Source organism: Plodia interpunctella, chromosome 19, assembly GCF_027563975.2.
Source record: "Plodia interpunctella isolate USDA-ARS_2022_Savannah chromosome 19, ilPloInte3.2, whole genome shotgun sequence".
Taxonomy (NCBI): domain Eukaryota; kingdom Metazoa; phylum Arthropoda; class Insecta; order Lepidoptera; family Pyralidae; genus Plodia; species Plodia interpunctella.
Window position 1 is genome coordinate 6,108,876 of NC_071312.1, and position 20,498 is coordinate 6,129,373.

The 20,498-nt window shown below is 33.4% G+C and overlaps 1 protein-coding gene across 2 annotated transcripts in view; it reads left to right on the plus strand.

The window, feature by feature from the left end:
* Window positions 1-20,498, plus strand: part of dysf (dysfusion) — a 124,794-nt gene that overhangs the window by 71,548 nt on the left and 32,748 nt on the right. For both annotated transcript variants that reach the window (XM_053759766.2, XM_053759767.2), the window contains exon 6: window positions 3,231-3,404. In XM_053759766.2, coding sequence (XP_053615741.1) covers window positions 3,231-3,404 — 174 coding nt within the window. The remainder of the gene's footprint in view (window positions 1-3,230; window positions 3,405-20,498) is intronic.

The following is a 20,498-nucleotide window of genomic DNA, read 5'->3' on the forward strand; positions in this document are numbered from 1 at the left end:
ACACTTATGTGTAATAATAGCGCACATAGATTTTAAATGTAATAAATATTTTTCAATAAATTTAAATATATGTTTTATACCTACATCATACTAACATATGCCCTTATTTGTTATTTGTTCTAGATTTTTTTTTTATCATTTTCTCTGTATTAAAATGTGTATTATTATTTTTTAACGACATGAAATAATTTACGTGTAATACACGTAAACGTACTGACAAGACAACAATAAATTCTTTGTAAAATCGTGAGGCCGGTCTAAGTAAGCAGCTGGATGACGCATGACGTCTATTTCGAGTGCCAGACATTATAATCAAGATTATTGTTATTATCATTGCGGCTAACATTTGCGCGTCAATTCGAGGTAAAATATTGTGTCCATTCGGATTGTTTTGTTACGTCACCGGCTTTATTTTGTTATAGAATCATTATTGTTTTAGAATCATTATAGAATCATTATTGTTTTTTTTATATATTTTGCCCTTTCTTAGTATATACAAAATTTTACTAGATTTAGAGAATATCCACCACGAATCAGCAATCATACTACTAGGTCGGTTACATGTCGGATGCATTTATGAGTCTTGAATATTATTTGATTCCAGTGTTAGCAATATACTAGAGGTACTCTTGATATGAAAGATATGATATAATTGTTAGATGGAAAAATTCCAATCCAATCTAATCTGTCTTTTGTACGAATTTTCTTTCCCATGATCATTCTTTTCTATGTAAAGCACCAGCCTCATTTTCGTGTTTTTTATATTGCTGTTTATAATTGCTCATGTAATTCCAGTTGCATTAAAGATTGGAGTTTTCTTTATTGAAACAGGCACCAATGAAAAGGCATAAAAAATACCAATTGCTTTTATGTATTTTAACCACTCGAATAAATTCTTAAGACTAACACAATTGATATTAATTCAAACATATCTTCTATCTGGTCAACTTATTAGTTTACTAAATAAAAAAAAATATTTACTACTACCTCGTAAATATTTCTAATAGCTGTTTTATTAAATTTTAATTCCCTGGAATGGCTTCAGTTTGAGTACATCATTTAACCCTAGCTTATATTTAACAGGGCGTGGTTCTGACGTCCAATGATGTTCATATCAGGGCTGCGAAGTCATAACATTAACATTTTAAATAAATAATTCATGGATATGATGCACACGTGCGAGAAATTTCGATGCCGCTAACGCAAGTCAATCTGGCTATTTGTATTATTGAACTGTCATGAAGCTAGCTATCTTATTTCGAGTAAAATGTATGGTCCAAATATGGGTACATTTATGTAATATTGACAATTAATTGTAAAAATGACATTACCACAGAACAGATTAATTATTTTAAAGACATTAAATAAATTCTTGTCTTTGTTAAAATTTGAAAAAACTGAAATTTTTAAACGCTCTGAGAACCACTCTATTACATGATGACATTACGTAATAAGCTATCAAATCCTGTTGATTGATGATTTTGGTGAAATTTCCAATTAACAAAAAAATTAAATTGAAAGCCCTGAGAACGGAAGATCTTCACAGCAAATTCAATTAACAAATATCAAAGGAAAGCAAGTTAATTGTTTAATGATAGGCAAATCCTGTAATCCTGTGACCCCGTGAACCGGCCGGGCGGGCTGGCGTCCAGAATATGTAATTATCCGGGATTATTTAGATCTCGGAATTTAGTTCTCATGGCCAATGTAATTTAATATTAGTTTATAATTTTAGCTCGCAAACAGCTAAGATTTTAAATTGTAATTAGATTTAGTCTGAGATAATTCACGGCAGACATTTTTAACAGTTAGATGAAAAAGGAAAATAAATCATCAAAATTTTACATTATTTTCTTATTGACCAAGGTACACACACATATGTTGTACATATTTTGTTGTGTTTTATTCTTCAAATCATCATTTATTCAGTTATTTTACCCGGACTTGCATGGCGATATCGAGATGGCGAAATCGTAAGTATTGAACCGAAATGATAACTATTCACCCAAAGATAACGCAGAACCAAGAGCTCTGGAGAAGAATGTTTAAGACAGCCAACATCAAAAAGTGAAAAACAAAAATACATAATAGAATCACTTTGTGTTTATTGGCATAATGCCATTAAAGCGAATGACCACCATCATAATTCTCACAATGTCCTTCCAACACAGAAGTAGGGTCAGCAGAACAAAGCAAGGAATTCAAATTGCGGTACCGTCAGCAACCGCGGGAGTTTATTTTTAAAGAGGCGTATACTTAGCGTGATTGCGTCGCCATTTCCATCATGGCGAGACCGCAAGACATTATTTTAATCGCCGCGGCACTTGCTTCCTGTGTTTAGTCAATGTAGATGGGCTTTATTGACACTTGCAATTGCAACACTACGTAGAAAACATTTTACATACAAATTTAACAATTTGAAATGCTCACTTTTGAAGTAATCAGATTTATTTGTAGAATTTTAGTCCATTGCGTTGGTTAAAAAACACATCTTCGCCTTTCCTTTATTGTAATGTAGGTATATGTTCATACCTTTCGGGAGTCAAAAATTAGACACCACTGTTCAATACCCACTACACTACCTATACCTATAAAAAAGTGCATTAGCTCACTAAATTGATACAAGGTATACATTGTTTTTAAATGCGAGGGTCCAATTTGGATGCTACATATTGTAATACAATACAAAATATGTTATTTTTAATTTACCATATGTTTAAAAGATAAAACAATTAAATCATATCACAGAATCACTTCGACCAACAGCAACTATATAAATCTATTTGACATTCTAACTGCACACACAGATTATTTCGGATAATATCTTCAACCCAATATTGGGCTGTCAGCTGCCTTAGCTTATTTGCCCCTTAGTCGTGCCCATACTATATCCAGGGAGGATATGGAGTGGCCCACACCACACTACCACATCAAAAGGGCTGATTTGCTGATTTGTATCTATATATTTTTTTTAGTTTCTTGGGGCAGAGGCGCATGGGGGTTGTACAGAGAGCTCAGCAAACGGCTGAGTTAGGCAACAAGTGACCCTCGCTCGGGTAGCTATCTTGCACAGTGAATTTCCATTGCAATTCAGCGCGGGAATGCTGCCTGTGTGATGGGCACCTTGCCTAGGCAGCCTTCTTTAGATATTTTTAATTTATAAGTTATTTTTAAGTTAGTTTAAATTAATATTATATATTTTGTGTTTTTATTGTTAATATTCTCCCCAGGAGGACCTGTTAATCCACGGCGATAGTGTCTATGACGTCATAGACAAACAAGACCAGCAAGCCGTCAGGACTGAGCTATCCAGAGCTCCCACTGATGGAGAAGACCGCGTCTTTCTCTGCAGAATGAACGTAGCGAGGAACGCCAGGAGGCAGATGCGGTTTGGCGATCAGAAAGTAAGTTCAAGTCATTGTTTTCCATACTTCTTAGTTTTTGTGTTGTTCTGAAAATGTAATAATTGTATCAACTATAATTATACGACTTTCTTTGCCTTAATCAGCTATAGCAAGCGTCATATTATATACACCATATCTGTATATAGTGCAAACATAAAAAATAGTCCATCCTCCATCTGATAGTCCATCCTCCAGGCGAGAGGTAACCGCCGATGCATGTTGCATGGTATTGGAAAGGGTACAAGCATCAAATAAAAGAAGCGGTGGTGGTGTAATGGTTAAGACGCCCGCCTGTGGATCAAAAGGTCTCAAGTTGGAATCCTACTCGTGTCATATGAGTTTGTATACCAGTCTGACTCATGTATAGTAGTTTTTCTCGACCACCACTTGCTTCCGGTGAAGGAAAACATCGTGAGGAAACCTGCACACTGGTTATGATTATTTATGTGTAAAATGGAGAAGGCAATGGCAAACCACTCCATTAATAATGCCAAAAAATTTGTTGTGTGTATTTCATTCCACGTAATGACCACGACCCTCAGCCATGAGGAATACGACTATGAAGAAGATCAAATAATATATAAATGTCATGTAACAATTATAAAATTTAAAACTTTAAAATAGCATTACTAAAAATAAAATAGTAGGTACTTACTAACTAAAGAATAAAACTTCAAATGATAAATATTAGTCTGGCTTATTTATTCAGACTATTTCAAGGCAAAATTTCGAAATTATGCAAAAATCTAAAATCAAGTACATACACACTCATCTCCAGCAAGTTGACAAGACAGTACGATTCCCGAGGAAGATTCAAGTAAATAACTTTATTTGTGGTTTTACCCGAGTGAAGCTGGGATGGGCCGCTAGTAATAAATAAATTATTGATGGATAAAATTGCACGGACAGAAATCTCCATACAAAAAATAGTTTTCATTAAACCATTTCACACACCATTAATAGGTACGAGTACATTAATCAATTTTAATTGAAACTTTTTATACTAGTTATCATTAGATTTATCTAACAAGTTATCTATACATATAATAAAACTGTAAGTTGGAATTTTTGTACATAAGAGATATTAAATAAAAATAAATATCGTCGTTATGGGACTAAAAGAAGCCAAAACATTTTTTTTTTTTAATTTTCGTCTGTATTTTTGTCCGCCAGTTTGTTTGTTCATTCGCTCATCACGTAAAAACTGCTAAACGAAATTTGATGCGGTTTTCATAGTCGTATACCATATCGTCTAACTTAAAATCTGGTATAGGTTTCATCGCAATATGTTTCTTCGCTTCGAACCAGAGATATTAACAAAAATAAGTTACGAACGTACGCACGTCATAAACACGGGCGAAGCCGCGGGCTAAAGCTACTGTGTAATAAAAATGATCAGGTCAACAAAATTTCACTTATAAATTTCTAACCTCATAAACTATTCATTAAACATAATTATCTCAAACTAGTAACTAATAAAATCACGTAGTTAATACATCTTTTTATATCTTCTCACGATTTCTTAATAAGTGTTAACATCAACACCGCAGCTCTAATAAACACTTACCTCGTTCTAAACCATCAGATAAGCTGATTATTACTTATCACACAATTACAACCCACAATGAAATGTTAGTACCTACTTTGAATTCAATTTTTGGGCTCGAAATTCTTTGGAGATAAATAATATATATAATAAAAATGTTTATGAATAAACATTTCATTTGGTTTTTGGGAATTTATAAGTTGTATATATAGTACAGTTGGCTTATATGAAAAATAATTTACCTAACAATTATTTATCATCAGAATCAATCAATTATTGGTAGAATATATAAATGTGAATATGTAAGTTTACTTGAATAGCTGAGAATAATAAAAAATTGGTAGAATATAGATTAAATAGCGATAGGTTTCTAGCATGTGGACTAAGATAAGAATCTCCAGTTTATGGCCTATTCCCTTGATTGAGTTTTACAATCTCTTCTTCTAAATCCAAATTGTGTAATTTTATTTATTTTGTTGTTATTGTAAGTCGTCGCGTTTAATCATTTATAATGGTCACATGAAACGTATACAATACATTCTTAATATTTATCACACAAGATCAAAATGAGCACAGCTTAAATCACGTTTAATATTCACTTAAAACTACGAAAGCATACTTGTTAATTATGTTCTCATCAATTTCGTCTATGATATTTCATCTGGATGAGTGACGTTACAATTTTAATGCGAGATTAGATGCTGTAGTATCACAATGGGCGAGTAAGGAAGACAAGTATAAAATGTATGTGATTATGATTTAAAGTCCATAATCTGCAATTAAAATAAATTCATCTTAAATTATAGCACAATAAGATTTTTTTTACTTTATTTTAAATTTACTTTATAAGAAAATGCTTGATCCTACTAATATTATAAATGCGAAAGTTTGTGAGAATGTATGTGTGTATGTTTATTACTCTTTCACGCAAAATCGGTCTAGTAGAGACCGATTGTTATGAAATTTGGTATACGGGTAGAATATAACCTGAAATAACACATAGGGTACTTTTTATCCCGAAATTCCCACGGGAGGGTAACCCCGGGGCGCAGCTAGTATAACTATATGCCCAATGTGGTGACTGGGACCGCAATACGGTGCTAGTAACCGCTCTTATTGGAGAAAAAGTAAAACATAAAACTGCGAATGTGTAATTAAATTATATAGGTAAATATACATTTGCTAAAAACTATAAACATCGAGACCACATTTATTTGCGGCCGGTAATTAAAACTAAATATCATTAGTATATTTTTATTAATATAATGTCTAGTTTCGATTCGCCAGTAAACTCGCCTACTGTGAACTAGTCATGTGACGTTACCTTTTTAATAGAAGATTGAACGCCAAAGATCAGGGATCACTCGCATTATGGATATTATTTTCGATGTGCATTCATTAACTTTCCAAGTGACTGTACTTGACTAATTATAATTTTTATAGGTTAAGTTGAATTATTAAGAGTGAGTTGCATCAATCGATTTGAAGTTAACTTTAAACTGGGCAGAAACACGCATGGATGCCATTTTGTCTAAATATCGATGCGCGCAGATTGAAATCAACGTCAAAGTTGATTGGTGAAAATCACCCAATTTTTTATTTCCGAATTCAGACACTTTTTTAAAATTTGATTAAGTAGTTCAATTTTGATTGGTGTTTATGTAAACTGATGAGAGACTGATGAGAACTGGCACCGAGCTTTGTATTTTTTTTTGTATCGTATTTACCTCCTTTTATTTAATGATTTAGACACTATGCTTCGACCGACATCATTGATAGAACTATCTTAATTATATAGTCAAGAATATGTACACGCTGTAGTATATGTATAAACATAGTACTTGTATAAAACTAAGCTATAATCCGTAAGTTCTTGTATATTAATATCAAACTTAGTATATAAATCATAACGTAGAAGTTGTCACAGTTTAATTTAAAGTTAAATTTAAATCTAGAAACATAGTCATTGCCCCACATTTCGATTTTGTCATATAACAACGTTTACAGCTTAATATTTCAAGTGACAATCCAGGTTTGACTATAAGTGTACGGTTTAATAAGAATTTATAGGCATAATAACGGTATAGACATTTCTGACATTTATTTTGATCTATAAAGAGCGGAATGACAGAGTACCATGTTGAAATTTTCGGAAACTGAAGTATAGCTGGAAGGTTTGTTCTAAAAATATTAGTACTTATTGTAAATATTAATAGGTACAGTCGACCGCACCGCAAGTTATCCAACATAAAAATCTATACAGCGGCAACAGCGGCGAATTTTCAATGATTTTAGCTTGATTTGATGTGCTGTTGTGAGGGATTGTTGCTTTTTATTTTCATAAGATGCTAGCCATATTATTTTAATATCACTAAATAATATAAAACCAAGTCGCTCTCCTCCGTCTGTCCCTATGTCTACTTACAACTAAGTATGTTTGTGATAGGTACAATATATATTCGTAAAAGGCTTCGTCAATTTTATTATGTGGAAACTGCGATCAAGAAATATTTACATACTTTCACAGACGATAAAATGAAAATTATACCATTAATCTGCGCGTACGCACTTCGGAGTCCATAGTGTAAGTTATGAAACAACTTACTAGTGGCTGGTGTACATAAATTAAGATTAGCTACCCGGAGCCACCCACTCCGGCGTAAAACATGACTAAATAATAAATGTTGCCACTCCACATTTTACGGGCAACTATTATTTAGTACTAGTGAGCAAATGAATTACGACTAAGTACTTTCTTGGTGTTTACACCAATGTACACATTGATGTAAACACCAAGAAAGTACCTAGTCGTTGAGATTGTAGTCCCCTATGTGATTGTAGTCCTTGCCACAGCAAGGACTACAATCACAAGTTTTATTAACCCCCGACGCAAAAAGAGGCGTGTTATAAATTTGACTGCTAAGTGTGTCTGTCTGTGTACGTGGCTCATCAACGGGGGAACCGTTTTAAATGCGTTTTTTTTTTATTATTTTATAGATAACTTTCATGCTGTGGTTCTTATATGTAATGAAAATCGGTTTGGCCGTTCAAAAGTTATAGCGAAATGAATATTGAAAGTCAGGGATTTTTTAATGTGTCTAACAAATAAACCTGCTATATAAGAACTTAAAATAAGAAATAACGGTTAGTCTCTTTCTGATTATCCAATTTCCAGTTACCAAACATATATCTCGATCCAAACGAGTCCCTTACACTGTCTACTCATTTATTTAAGATGAATCTCGTGTCCTCCGCTAACAAGTCTTAGGGCGATCGCACGCGCATCAGTGATAAGCCTCATTAGTGGGGCTTCCTAACTTCATCAGCTCGTACTCTCACAACAACGTAAGCAACCTTATCACAGTCACTGGTTCTATAGCTATTTATACCAAAATCAGGAGTTCTGTGGGCTTTCTAGACGTACTTATAGTGGATTGCACTGTTTGCATCACTGATGGTACCTGCACAGACAAACGCATAGTACGAAATTTTGTATAAACTTCAGCGGCGCGCAGGTTAAAGTCAATATTAAAGTTGATTGGTGCAACTAACTCTTAGTAAATGAAGGACAAACACCTGTGAATAATCACAGTAATCAGGTGTCTTTTCTTATACGAGAGACGCTGCCTGATTCGAATAAATGGTTCCTCACTTTGAGAAATACATATGATAGAAAGGTGGTAGATTAGGTATTTTGGTTGTTTGTGAAGATTATATAATTAATCCAAAGCAATGTAAATTCTCAATTTTACCAAAGACTTATTTTAATTAAATACACCGTTTTATTAAGTAAATACACCGTTTCACCAATCTGAATAAAGGTCTTGAAATTTGTCACTCTGCAATAACTTGCTGTACACTAACTAAATAATGCTTCTGGATCCTTAAGAGTTTCATTATTCTAAGTCTTCATCATGATCATCGTCGTCTTTATAGTCATCTTCTATTTCATTCATCAACAATCTCAGTTCTTGATCCTGAGCTGTGGGATCACCACATGTTTTACACATCTTATACACTGCGTATCGACATAACGACACTACTATCGCACCAGCAATTATAGCTGATATCACCCACAATATTGGACTTATAGAAATCCCTAACACTTCCTCCACGTCATCAGCATTGATTCTAAATTTGAAATAAGATTCAGTAGTTTTATTTACATCAATCAACAAGCTGTCATTAACATCTGTTGCCAATTCGTGAAACACAGTCCTTCCTAGCCAATTGGCAAGATCATTTTTTCCTATTTGTCTCAGTCTTCGTTGTACGATATCGTGGGTTTTGTCATATCCTCCCCACTCTTTATCATTGCTATTCCAGCCTAAAAGTGCTGCAGCGCAATTGAAATATTTAGCGTAAGTAATTCTTTTTACATTCATAAAAGCTGGAAGGTTATAGGATTTGAAATGTAGTGAGGCGTCGAGTCGTTCGCATTCTTGTGAAGTCAAATGGCTTGCTAGATATTTAAAATGCCGTGATTTCATATCGATTGTGCATTCAAGATATGCAAAGTTTAGAACCATTGTAATTACAAATAGATTAGTCTTTACCATTTTATACTTTAATAATTGGAAATTAAATATAATAGATTTGTACTCACTCACGAACGTCACTCAAATTTTGTCACATGAAAAATTCTGACAATTTCTTTTTATTTACTCAAAAGCAAGAACTTAATCCTTACCAAGTCCTTAAAAAGTCTTTACCAATTTATGCTCTTATTAGGCAAATAGGACTTTAATGTAACCTTTCGTACTTGCGCTTTATTATCTCCAGGATCGATAGCATATTATTGAAAATACGTCTCACTATATTAACCGCGTACCGCATATATTGATACGTTAAAATAATCTTTGATGAAATAATAAATTCATTAAGCAATATAAAACAAAAATCCCAAAGAACGTGGACTGTATCTCACTCTATAGAAAAAAAACGTTAGAACTTTAACACTCTCAAAGTTACAGACAAAAACATAGATGTAAAAACGCAAGTCATTGATGTATATTGGCACTATAGTATTTATGTTCTATTCTACTATCATTAAGTACTAATATAGGTATTATTTTCTGTCTGTAAGTTATCAAAATTAACATTAGTTTGACGAAGTGGTTTCTGTAAAATCATAAAATTATGAATCATGAATTTATTTCTTTCTGATATTTCCCTCACCACCTCACATTCCCGGGTTCATTTCGTGCCATTATATCTCGAAGCACAAAACGGGCGTAAAATTAGTCTATGAAATTTACATTTTTAACTATAATAACATTTATTATAGTTATGTCTTTCTGATATATAATTTATTTAACACAAAATAAAAACAATTCTATAAATATAATTCTTATTTCTTGCAAAGTCAGCACATCAGCCAAAAAAATATTTCAAATTGACCTCAATTACACTAGGGCATACAATTCCTACAGAGTAACTTGACAGACATGCGGTTGACTGTACTACCTAGTAGTTCAAAAATGAGCTAAAACAAAAGTCTAAATACAAAACAGGCCAATTAATCAGAATAAGACTTTCCCCCCATCAATTACTGACCGAAACCCGGGCATTAAGTCTACGCACCGTCACCAAAACCATCGATCACACAATCATATAATTACCAAATTACTTACCACCAAAAACAATCTACTTTCAACCTTGCTACTTTAAGAATAGAGTAGTAATGGACGGTATAATTTAAGATACGAATGTAATCCATTTCTGTATGGCACACAAGCCTAATCACAGAGCATTCCACGCCACAAAACATCATAAACATTGAACATCATTATACAATGAGAATGACAAAAGAAGCTTGAGCAACTACTCAAAATGCTCCAGTTGGTATCGATAGCACAAAAAAATTACAAATACAAAATATCTTGTGATATTATTAAAATTTCTAATTAATTAAGAAAAAAAGAAATAGTAGTTTGGGTGTTTTACTAATGGCTTTAATCAGCTGTGCGCATTTTTATGTCCGAGATGAAGTAAAACAACAAAAAATATTTTGTACCCATTTTATTAATTATTTATATCTATAATTACTTATAGTAAAACATACTTATAGTGTTAATAACAGAAAGAAAACCTAATTCTCATTGCTTAAACTCCCGAAAAGTTTGCCATCGTATATCACATCGCCCTACCGCCTACTTAATTATAGATATCTTAAATATTGAAAAGTGAAAGTTTAATTTACTTTTGAACTACCATTTTACATCGCTTACTGACATAAATAAAAACGAATCCGTACGTACGTACTCTAGATGTCGTTGCCAACGGTACCGATCAGTTCTAGCTAACCTTATTTCATATTACTATAATGGCTTAGATCATTTCTAAGCAAAACATTCCACGCAATCATACGAACACATTAAGACACAGACATTTTCTCAAATACCAAATACAATAGCTAAATGATAAATCATAGTTTGGTGACGCAATAGTAACCCGCATAGCTGTAGTAATCGACATGTTGTACAAATATGTGTAATTCATGCGACAAAAAAATAATCAGTAATACGTTTTCAACGCTTCTCTCGTGAATCTGCAGGAATAAATTTCATTTGCAATAAACAGTACCTTTGCACTTAGGTACTTTTAATAGCTCAAGGCCTATCACGAAATATATATACAGCACTACAGTTACTAACGATCACATGTTGTTTCTTTCTCCACTATCATGTAAAAAAGAGAGGACAATAAAAAAAAAATATAACGCAATGATGTTTTAAAAGTTTTATGTTTCATGGTACATCAGATTAGTTTTATGTTTTTTTCTTGTTTTGCATTCATGAACTGTTCAGTAAATAAATATAGATTTTTCATCCAAGTACACAAAATTCACGACATATTTTGTCTCCGTTGGAGCTCTGGCTCAGCTTGTCTACTATTTCTTCCCCTGTTGGAATGCAACCCTTTGACATCCGTAATTATTAGACTATTAACATCATCACTGATAACATCAACCCAGTACTTCTTCAGATGGCTGCATCTGGCAAGACCAGAAAGATCCGGTTTAAATCAATATTATAGACAACTTTGATGTAAAATTTGAAGATGATAGTTTACAAAATTCGACATTATATGTGAACTTGGCCTTAAGTAAACATGAATAGGAAAAGGTCGAGAGTAATATAACCGCATTCAGCTCGTCATCGATCTTTTTCTATCAAATAAAGTTCCATTCAGCGTGATCTTGAACACACAATATCGCTGTGTGGAAATATGTGTGGTAAAAGAAGTGAATTAGAATTTTTAGAAGCGAATCGCAAAGTATTTGGGATAAAGTTTTTAATATCTTCGAAGAATGGAGTCGATAATCTCGAAAAGTGCATAATTGCAAAATTCGATGATGCTCATTCTGTGAAATCTCTAGTCGCTGAATATATAATAAATCAAAATGACCAAACTAATGAATGCCATCGATTTTGCATGATCTAGTACACAAAAATATATTTTAAAAAACTTTCATACATTTTTAAAGTAAACAAAACAATCCAATTAAAAAGTAATAAAAAATCGTTTAGTTGTATTTAACGACTACAACCGTCGCATCGATCTAAACTTGAAATATAAAATTACTGTGTGTTAACTTTATCATTATACAGATCTAACCTCTGGTAAAGCTTCGAATTTCTAAGATTTCATCGTGACTGGCTTGTCAGAATAATATATAAATATATGACCACAACCTTTGCCTTGACACCAGTGACACCAACTACTGCCCTTGTAAAAACATATGCGGCTTGTTCAACAACTGTTAGTGCATGTAAAAAGTTTGATAAGATTTCCTACTGAATGAATATTTCCGTCTTAGCGTATCCGAGTATATATTTTTAATAATAATGTAGTCAGAAGGTTAGGCTCCAAATATTTTATTCCGCTTTCGACAGAATAACTTTCACGATCGAATCTTCGCTTATTATTTTTATTATAAATATATTTATCCTCTATCAACTATAAACCAAGGAATTGTACATAAAAACTTGTGCAATAAATCCATTTGTACGGTTAACGGTGCAATGCAACTTTGAATTTCAGAAAGAGTAAAGTTGTAATGTAAACAGCATTAAATTGATTGCAATGGGTTCATGGAGACAATGCTCATGCGCACCGCAGGACCTTTCCTATTCGAACAGAATTTACATCTCGAGTGAGCATTTATGCAATCGACAACGAATACCAGCTATTTGCAGATATTACCCCAGGCTAATAGCAACTATTACGTACAAACATATGTACAAATAATGACTAAATTACTACTTTAGCAAAATTTCACCCATTGTTAAATCCCTGTGCCTAATACCTTATTACTGGCCACAATTACAATAGGAAAAACGAAATCAATGATATTATGAATCGTATTAACCTATTGAGCAAAAAGGCACATAGATATATCATTTGGTGCTGTTCTCACGGATACTATAAAAATCGAGTACCAATTATACGGAACCTCTTGATCTGACACGTAGGTATATTAATTCCAATAATGACCATTCGGACGAGGCTTCTTTCGTCACAGAGCGTATAGAAAACATCAAATACATATAATTAAAGGCATCTATAAAATCGTCTTCTTTAATTATGGACACCGAAGGTCTGAGAACAGAGCCTTGTGTAACAACATTTATTTTGAAGGTAAATCAAGAATGTGTTTGTTAGATTTGCACTGCACATTTTGAGTGTCGTGGCTTTATTTTGAGACATCTTGAAGATGGCCTTGTTCCATTATACAGCTGGTTAGTAACCACCGAGGTTAGTATTTTATATTTATATAAGTACCTATATAATCTTGGTCAGATATTAACTGGAGAAAATTTGGCACCAACGGTTTTTTGTGAAACTTTATTGCCACGTGCGATTTCTTGCAATTACATCACAAGTTTTATTATTTCAAATAATAACAGTCGTTAATATCTTCAAAATAATAATTTTGCATCCACACATAATGATTTCAAATCATTCGACACAGTCCGCATAACTAATCAAAGTTAGTAAAAAATGTCACTAACAGTTTTACTATAAAATATTTAACGACAGCCATAAATGCTGTGAATATTATAAATATTAACATAATATAGATAATAGCAAACATAATAATAAAACATTTAAGGCCCACTCAAAAATCTCAGTTGGACAGAGAACCACTCCAAAGTTTTAGGTACGATCAACGGCTGCCCCCTTGAAGGGAATTGCCCCTTAGTAAAGTTGCTAAATACAAATATGCATAAACACGTTCTGCTCATTGCCCTATATCGCGTTTAATCATCCCAAGCGTTGACAATTCAGATTTTAAATAAACATCAGGCTCTTTACAAGCGATAAGTTTTAATGTCCTGTGAATTTCGAGGGTGCACCGTCTATGCGTAAGTTACTATTTTCTTATTCTATATTCTTGGGCGAGAGCGCTGCCTTATTTAAATTAAGCCACTCATACACTTTATGTGCAGCAAAAACATTGAATGTGGCATCGTTAACCAGCGGCGGAGATGCATTTATTTATGAAAATGTAAATTCATCTGATTGTAATAACAAAACTGGCGAGCGCACTCTATATTAAGATGTATTATTTGCATGTTTCTCGAGAACGTGTGACTGTATTGCGGTAAACGACATGTTCTTCGTTGAATGGACGACTTGTCTGGCCAAGGTCGCTGTTTCAGAATGATTGTTTTGACTTGAAATATGATATGTCTATTGTATCTTGAAATCAGCTCTCTTTCGTCAATTCCACATCACGTCTTGTTGTTCGTGTTTGTCACTTCGTTCTTTGACTTTTGTTGATGAGTAGGGTGCTTCCTCATCTCTAAACTTAATCACTACACTGATGTAACTAGCTCCTGTATAGGACCTACTTTCAGCTAGTAATACTACTTTTATATCAATATAACTAAATTGTCTTTTAAGGAAGAGGTCCTTTTCACAATAAATGGTTGATTTGGAATGGATGTTCCAAATAGCAATACCATGCAATCTACAAATTTTACAGCTGCATTACTAATATAGTCTAAATAACTGTGAAAATAAGTACTTACAACAACTTTCACATAAGCAGGTACAAATAAAACACTAGTAATACGATTATAAAATAGCGATAAATGCTGTCTTTATTGCCGGAGCGAACATGATGTCAATTGAACTGTATGTCGAAATAATTTCATACATACAGTTAGTAAATATATAGTATACCTACTAGTGAATATTTCTTAAAAATAAAACCTTGGTGGCAAAATAAGCTATGGAAAAATAGTTCATGAACAAAACATGTACCGTGTTATGTACTTATGACCTGCGCATTCACGAAAGTAAATATATTTAGAATAGGGAAAATATACAGGTTTACATAATCCAAATTTAAGAAATCGTCACAAAAATTAAATTCCAAAATAATGTCTATTCTCGATAATTTCGTTATATACATTTTTAAATAATCTTAGACACATTCGTATTACAGGTAGGGAGCCAAAAGATGATGATTCGTCGAAGCCTTCAGGCTTCAACTAATACTTGGTGGAAGCACAGACCTTTTGACCATATATTTCTGTACATGATCCAGCCAATGCAGCTACAATCTAAAGACCATAATTTCAAAAAATTGTCCCAAAAAACACAATTATGATCCGTATTGTAGCTAGTTCGCCCACTGTCACGACTAAACACACGTAACCGTTAAAACACCCATGCTGCTAGACCAAACACTTCACTTGGTGATTTATAAGGATCCATACCGTGTCACAGATTAAAATATTTTTAGTAATCGTGACGGGTTCGTGTCGTGTCGTGATCGCCCGAGGCGTGGCGCGTGGACAGTAACCAAACATGATTATTAAGTAGCTAATAATAAACAGTCCGACCATTGTAATATGTGGCTCATAGACCACCGTTGTACATTTTTATTTATCAGGCGTAAACACTAAATTTGTCAAATCGAAATTTGTCAAAATTTAAGACAATGATTCGTTACTACTTATTAGAACAATTACGAATATAAAATTATGCTAATCAACAGTTATATAACACCAGCATATGTAACTTAAGCACTGTTTTCTCGACATTTCTGGAATCTCTAAACAAAACATAAGCATTGGTCAAAGACTATGTCCTTTCACACTTTCGCAGACATTGCAGCAGTTATAACAATTATACTTCTATTTTCTCGTTGAGTTTCCACAAAAATGTTAAAATTATATATGTCTTGACGATTTACTGACAAAAAATATTATAATAACAATAAGTAATACGTTTACAGTGTCAATCTTCTCTATGATATGTCCAACTGCGTACGGTCACCAACTGAAGCAGAAGGAACTGACTTCAAGTAGCTAAATAAAGCTATTGAAAACCGACGCCCAGCTAAAAGTGGTATTATTTTATCGTGAAATAATTGGAATCGTGACGTATGCGCTGATGGCACGTTCGTGAGTGTTCGTGGATGTTCGTGACTGCGGCGCGTGCGCATAGTGACCAATTTCACACCGGCCACACGACGAACGGTCAAAAAACTCGTATTTAATTTGTTTAGTGTCTATTGTAGTTTTTGTTTTAGGCCCAGTCACGGATTTGTATTGGGCTTGATTTCGTCAGCAGTATTCGTCACTCGTATGAAACACTCAGTCACTGACGAAATGTTTATTGAAATTTTCCATTGTTTTAATTAGAGATATTGAAAGCCTATATATCTTCTTTATTGGCGTTGTATTACTAATAGCTTTATTGTTTGCTTCTACACCATAATTATGTGGACGGTTTTGATAATCTAGAGTAAAAGGTAAAACTAATTAAGTGGCAAATAACACGATACCTTTTCATTTAGCTTTCACGTCGATTTCACACGAGTAAGACAGAATCACTATACGCAAAAATGGCCTAATTAAAATGCCTTACTGCAAGCAAAATTCTGTCGAAGAAAGTAAATATAGTACAATGTCAAGGTGGTCAAATCTAAGACCAGCTTTGGAACGTCTAATCGAAGTTCGAAAGAAGTCGAAATTAGAACAGAAAGTTAACAAACTAAAAAACTAACTTTGACCTCAGAATCAAAAAGGGGTTTATCCAATGATAACATTCCCGTCTCACCAGAAACACCATTCATTTCTCGCTGCACGTGTTAGCCATTCGTGATCATACGGTAAGCAACCGTTACTATGGATATATAAAAACCAACTGGAGGTGTGTCTTGATCTTGACGCAATATATCGTGACTTAAGAGCTTCGTGACTCCTCTGACCAGAACTGTAAAAAGTGCTTCTGGTGGAATGGTTTGTTTTGTTTTAACTTGCGACGCCCTTTTTTGTTGTCTGTTAACACTGTTCAGCCCTTCTTCGGATTTATTGTACAAATTGAACCATCTAACAATATTTTTTATTTGTCACTTTAATTGTAACGCATTTTGTAGTCTATCAGTGTTTCAATGTGAAATCAGAGCGATTAATTTACAGTATAACAAAACTAAGAATAAATCAGAATAACAAGCTGTTCTTGTATAATTTGGACATGATCTTCATAATCCTTAACCTAACCGATTACTCAGTTAATCGAGAAAAAATATTTTTTACAATCATATAGGTAATACGAAATAATATAGACATAATTTAAAGTTTCGATTAGGTATGTCTCATTTCCTAGTCCATGCAACTAATATTAAGTATTCTAGAATAAGAACTGGTGCAATGATAAATTTATTAAAGGAAATGGCTTTACTTGTTAAAACTAAAGTATTAACCAGTTATATTATGGATTAATAAACGTCCAAACAAATGAAATTCTACCGAGAAATTACCACTTTCAACATAATAATATTCACAGCAATAGCTGTTATACACACATTTCTGTTACAGTTTTATCTTATATCTTTACTATAACTTACTATTTGTTATATCCTCTCGAAAATGTCACACATAACAATTTAATATAAACTTTATGTAATCAAAACAGATTAGAATACAAATACAGAAAGGTATACTGCCTCTATGAAGTACCTAATACATTACTAGCTAAATAATTTTAGTTCTGGCGAGAATCTAAGCATAATCCAGTGCTGTTCGAGAGGTCCACAGAAACTTTAAATATGTTGCATGATATAAGCTCAGTGAAAGAATATCGATAAATCTGATTTTAATTTATCAAAATAGTATATGGTTTAATCACACATACAACTAGCCCGATAAGTTTTTACGAATGCATGTTTTTTCAATTCAATTCATTTGATTTGTGCCTACATTGCACTCGTACAGTAAGACACTGATATACGCTGCTGTTTGGCGGCAGAAATAAATGAGATTGAGGTAATGCAGACGACCTTTGTACCAAAGTCTGCCTCTGGTATTAATCTATACTATTATTATAAAGAGGTAAGCGTTTGTGAGTTTGTATGTTTGTGGCGTGTAATCTCCGAAACTACAGAAACGATTTCAAAAATTCTTCACCATTAGAAAGGTACATTGTCCAAGATTGCTATAGGCTATATTTTATCTCAAAATTCCAACGGGAGCGAAGCCCCGGGCAACATCTAGTGTTGAATACTTAGACTATTGGCACGCATATTCTCTTTGCGACACAATGGTTACCTAATATAGTTAGTAACGTAGATACTCTAATTAATTTGACAGCTTCTGTTAACCTAAGTACTTACGTGCGAGGGTATGTCTCTGGCGGTCACGATGTGGGCACTAGGTTTGAAAGTGGTTCATTGTTCACATGTGACGGGGCTGATGGAATGGCTCCCAATGAGAGATAATAATAATAATAAGTCACGATCGATCGCCCTACGCTGTCATATAGCTCTGTTACAGATTAGGATCCGGATAATTAAGATGGAAGCGGTAGCGACTTCCTCGGTATATCGGTATTAATAAATAAAAAGAAATGAATAATTCTTCCTACACTTTTGATAAATATTGAACATACGCTAATAAAAGACTATATTATATAGAAGAAGGTAAAAATAATCAAAAGATAATGATGAATTATGATTCAAAATTTAAAAAGTAAGTTAAGTTTTAAGTAAAAAAATCGTTTATTTTCTCCAAAAATCGAACAAAGAAATCAAATAGTACGTGACAATTTGTATTACCGGCACCGATTGAAGGAGACAGGAGACTGATAAAGATAATAATTCTGAATTTATCAAAACATATCTTAATAGTTGCAGTCAAATATGAGAAATTATTTCTCATATCATTCATATCAGCCACATCAACGAGTAAACTGTCCAGTTATGATGTTTCCTAAGCTGTCAATACTTTTATGTACGATATGTACGTGAAGATATAAAGTATAGTTTTATATTAACTATATAAGCTATTCGCTGCTACCTATACCTTATGTCAAGTCCAGAATAGTTACGTTTGGGAATAGTTACGTTACGCCTTACGTTTGGGCGTATCGGTTATTGGCCCTAATCGGCCCATATCCGGCTAATCTATCGTCATTACGTTTTGTCTTGTGGGCGGGTCAGAGCCTCGAATTGAAACCTTAATCTCCGCGAGAAAGATAATTGTATATCCCGTGAGATTTATAATTTTGATCGAAAAAAAACTGCAACGTTTACATCATTTAGAAATTTTGATGTTGGCTATACACTATCGCCGAACGCATGCCGACACGAATGAATGAACATTGCACAGTTTATAAGAGAATTTTTATTATATATAATGTTAATATGGAATAGGCAAAAGTAGCTGTTCACGTGTATGTTATATTCAGTAATTAACAAATATTTTCTATATATATAAAAAATAAAAAATAAAAACACTAAAGAAACGCCTTCCGTGTCTTTTACAATAATCACTACAGTTAAAGGAAATCGAATCAAAAACTGAAACTACAGTTTAGTCTCGCGCTATGAGCCAGACATTACATAGGTACCTACCCAAAACAAGGAATTAATATACAACAATAAATAAAATAAATATATTAGGACAAATCACACAGATGAACAATAGATCAAGCAGACAGACAAACGTCACTTACATTTAGTGTTGCGATTTAAAAATGAGTATTCAATATTCTGACTCAACCAAGGTTATGCAAAATGTCAGAGTTCCCAGGATTTGAAAGCGGTTAGGGATTGAAAGAGACTTTTAGCCTTAAAAAGTTCGAGCTCCAAAGTTTATAAGGCCTTCGGTTTCCGTGTATATATCTCAATTTCATTATTTTCGTTTTATCTTATTAGATACTTGCTATTTTATTTATATACTAGCGGCCGGCTTATCACTAGGGTAAAACAATAATAAATTATACACCTGAATCTTCCTACCTTCCTCAGTAATCACATTATTAAAAAATCCGCATCAAAATCCGTTGTGTAGTTTAGATCTAAGCTTACATAGGGATAGACAGACAGCGGGAAGCGACTTTGTTTTACACTATGTTGTGATTAGATAGCTAACTTACTATACATTAAAGTCGCCACTACTGTAGCAATATTCATATTCGCAGTTCTGCCTGCGGTAGCCTATATCTGTACTCGGATTATTAGCTAAAATCGTCCTCGCAGTTCAGCCATGAAAGCGTGACAGATTTCCGAGTCTCGAAATTAGAGC